We start from the raw sequence: 2,907 nt of genomic DNA on the forward strand, positions 1-2,907 counted from the left end.
TCTGTTGGTGGAGAGGAACTGTTGAAGAATTAGAGTGTCCTTACAGGTGTACCTGAGGCCAGATGAATCTCCTAACCTATTTATGAGAGTTAACAAATTCCCTTCATTTGCTTACATTTTTTTGAGTTAGATTAATGCCACCTGCAGTAAAGACTCTTTATTAATATGCTTATTCCCCTTCCTTATCCATGGGTGTGAAAATCTTTTTTAATTCAGAAACATTATATTAAGGATTTTACTTTAAATTGACACACATGTCAGATAAGCATGAGTTAAACGATTGTGCATGGAATCAAATCCAGAAGAATTAGAAATCTTCACTCATCCTGAAGATTTTGCTTGGGTATTCCTTCCTTAGCTGTCATCATACAGCTACAATTGATGCATAGATGATGTATCCCCAGGACAGCAATACGACAGAATACAAAGCTGAATAAATCTGGTCCAGCGTGTGGCAACTCACTGGCTTCATGGTAAGAAGACGACAAAAATTCAAAGCATGGGTATAAGATGTAGGCTCTAGAGTAATCTCTGAAGTGGTTTAAAAAAAAATCTCTTTTGAGCTTTTCTTCTTCTAATTTTCCATCCTTTCTATTTATGAGACTTCACAATTTGGGATTTCGCTCGTGCTTAGAGAATGGAACATTCAAAAACCAGAAAAGAAAAGATAAGGAATGATGCTTTTGTTATTATTGTCATTATTAAGGTGAAAGCAAGAAATTTCTATTGTAAATCAATCCTGTTAGAATCAGGGGTGGATTCAAATCTTAATAGGCAGTGAGGAGAACTCATTCTTAATAGGCAGTGAGGAGGCCAGATCATTCATAGAACCATAGAACTATAGAATATTTAAAGAGGAAGAGACCTAAGCAATTCAGTATTTTCATTTTATGAGAGAAAAAGCTGAAACCCAAAAGGTTAATCCACTTGTTCAAAGTCACAGAAACAAACCTGTCATCCAGAACTCCCTGGTTTCATCTGTTGTTCTTTCACTGAATCGTGTTACCTTTTTTCTGAGTCTAAAATTGTCAGGCTGGGTCAAAACTAGATGTAATGCTCACAGTTCATTTGTATCATGGAGAGGAAGGCAATCAATGAATGAGCAGTTTCATTAATTCAGCACTAAATACAACTGCATTACATTAAAGCAGCAAAAGAAAATAAGCAGACAACACTAGACATAACCTCATAGTTGACTAAATTGCAGTTTCTCTATCTGTGATTCAAAGTCCAAGTTTCTCCAACCTTTCAAACTTGTTATCCTTACTTTTTTCAGCGTTGAAGAAAATTTATGAAAGCTTCCTCCCAACTCTCCACGCTAAATACATACAGATAGAGATTCCTCTTACACTGAAGCTCTTACAGAAATAACTACACCAAAAAACTAATTTGTGGAATATTTGCAAGTAAATGGATTATTGGCAATTCACAAAACAATTCATATTTATACCTTGAGTTTTTGTTGTTGTTGTTGTTAACTCCTTGCATTCCTCAGAGAGATATATGACCTGTAGAGCAATGAATTATTTCATTCCAAATATGTAGAATCATGGAATTTGGGGTGAGAAGGTTATTTAGAAACTGCCTGGTTCAATATTTATTGATGAGGAATCCAAGACCTAGGGATATTAATTGACTGTATGTAACCTTGGGCAAGGAGGTGTTATGAATCCTTCCATAATGTCATCTGAAATTAACTTTTTCTTGAAAACTCTGAATTTTTAGGTAAAATTGAAATTTGATAGCAGATAATAAAGTATATCAAAATATTTTATACATTAATATTAGTTTGAATATGTAAATTAGATGAAAATACTGTTCATTTGAATGCTTAGTTAAGTTAAAATATATTTTCTTATCTTTCCACTTCCCTTAACAACCACACTACAAAAAGCCACAGTAATCATTCTAACAGCATATCCCCTCTATATTTAACATTTTATACTCTGATATTAGGGGAATACAATCAACAGAGTCCCCAGTTGGCACTAGCGGTAAAGAACCTGCCTGCCAATGCAGGAGACATAAAAGACGGGAGTTTGATCCCTGGGTTGGGAAGATCCCCTGGAGGAGGGCATGGCAACCAGTTCCAGTATTTTTGCCTGGAGAACCCCATGGCCAGATGAATCTGGTGGGCTACAGCTCATAGGGTCACAAAAAGTCAGACACAAGTTAGCACTAAGTAAAACAACTTAGCATGCAGGCCCACACACATGCATATTCTCATAAAATGTTTTGTTTAATATGCACTTAACCTTAAAAAGCAGAGACATTACTTTGCTGACAAAGGTTTGTATAGTCAAAACTATGGTTTTTCCAGTAGCCATGTATGGATGTAAGAGTTGGACCATAAAGAAGGCTGAGCACTGAAGAAATGATGCTTTTGAATTGTGGTGTTGGAGAAGACTCTTGAGAATCCCTTGGAATGCAAGGTGATCAAACCAGTCAATCCTAAAGGAAATCAACCCTGAATATTCATTGGAAGGACTGATGCTGAAATTGAACCTCCAGTACTTTAGCCACCTGATGTGAAGAGCTAACTCATTGGAAAAGACCCTTATGCTGAGAAAGATTGAGGGCAGGAGGAGAAGGGGTCGACAGAGGATGAGATGGTTGGATGGTATCACTGACTCAATGGACATCAGTTAGAACAAGCTACAGGAGATGGTGAAAGTCAGGGAAGCCTGGCTTTCTGCAGTCCCTGGGGTCACACAAAGTTGGACACCACTGAGCAACTGAACAACAAACCTTAAAATGTTGTGTATGTGTAATAAAACATTTGGTCTGATAGTCCCCCATAGTGACACATGAAGAATTCCAGAACAATCTGAATACCTCCTCAGAATCTTTGTGATCTGATTGGTGAAGTTAACCAACATGAAGAGCTCATAGCAAAAGTAATCTCCA

General features: G+C 36.9%; 1 protein-coding gene across 1 annotated transcript; it reads right to left on the reverse strand.

Moving 5' to 3' along the window:
* Window positions 1-307: 307 nt before the first annotated feature.
* LOC138989567 (small integral membrane protein 27-like) lies at window positions 308-472 on the reverse strand. The gene is given in 1 exon segment (XM_070378556.1): window positions 308-472. A coding segment is annotated over 1 exon segment (165 nt).
* Between the last annotated feature and the right edge of the window lie 2,435 nt (window positions 473-2,907).

This window comes from Bos mutus, chromosome 10 (assembly GCF_027580195.1).
Source record: "Bos mutus isolate GX-2022 chromosome 10, NWIPB_WYAK_1.1, whole genome shotgun sequence".
Taxonomy (NCBI): Eukaryota; Metazoa; Chordata; class Mammalia; order Artiodactyla; family Bovidae; genus Bos; species Bos mutus.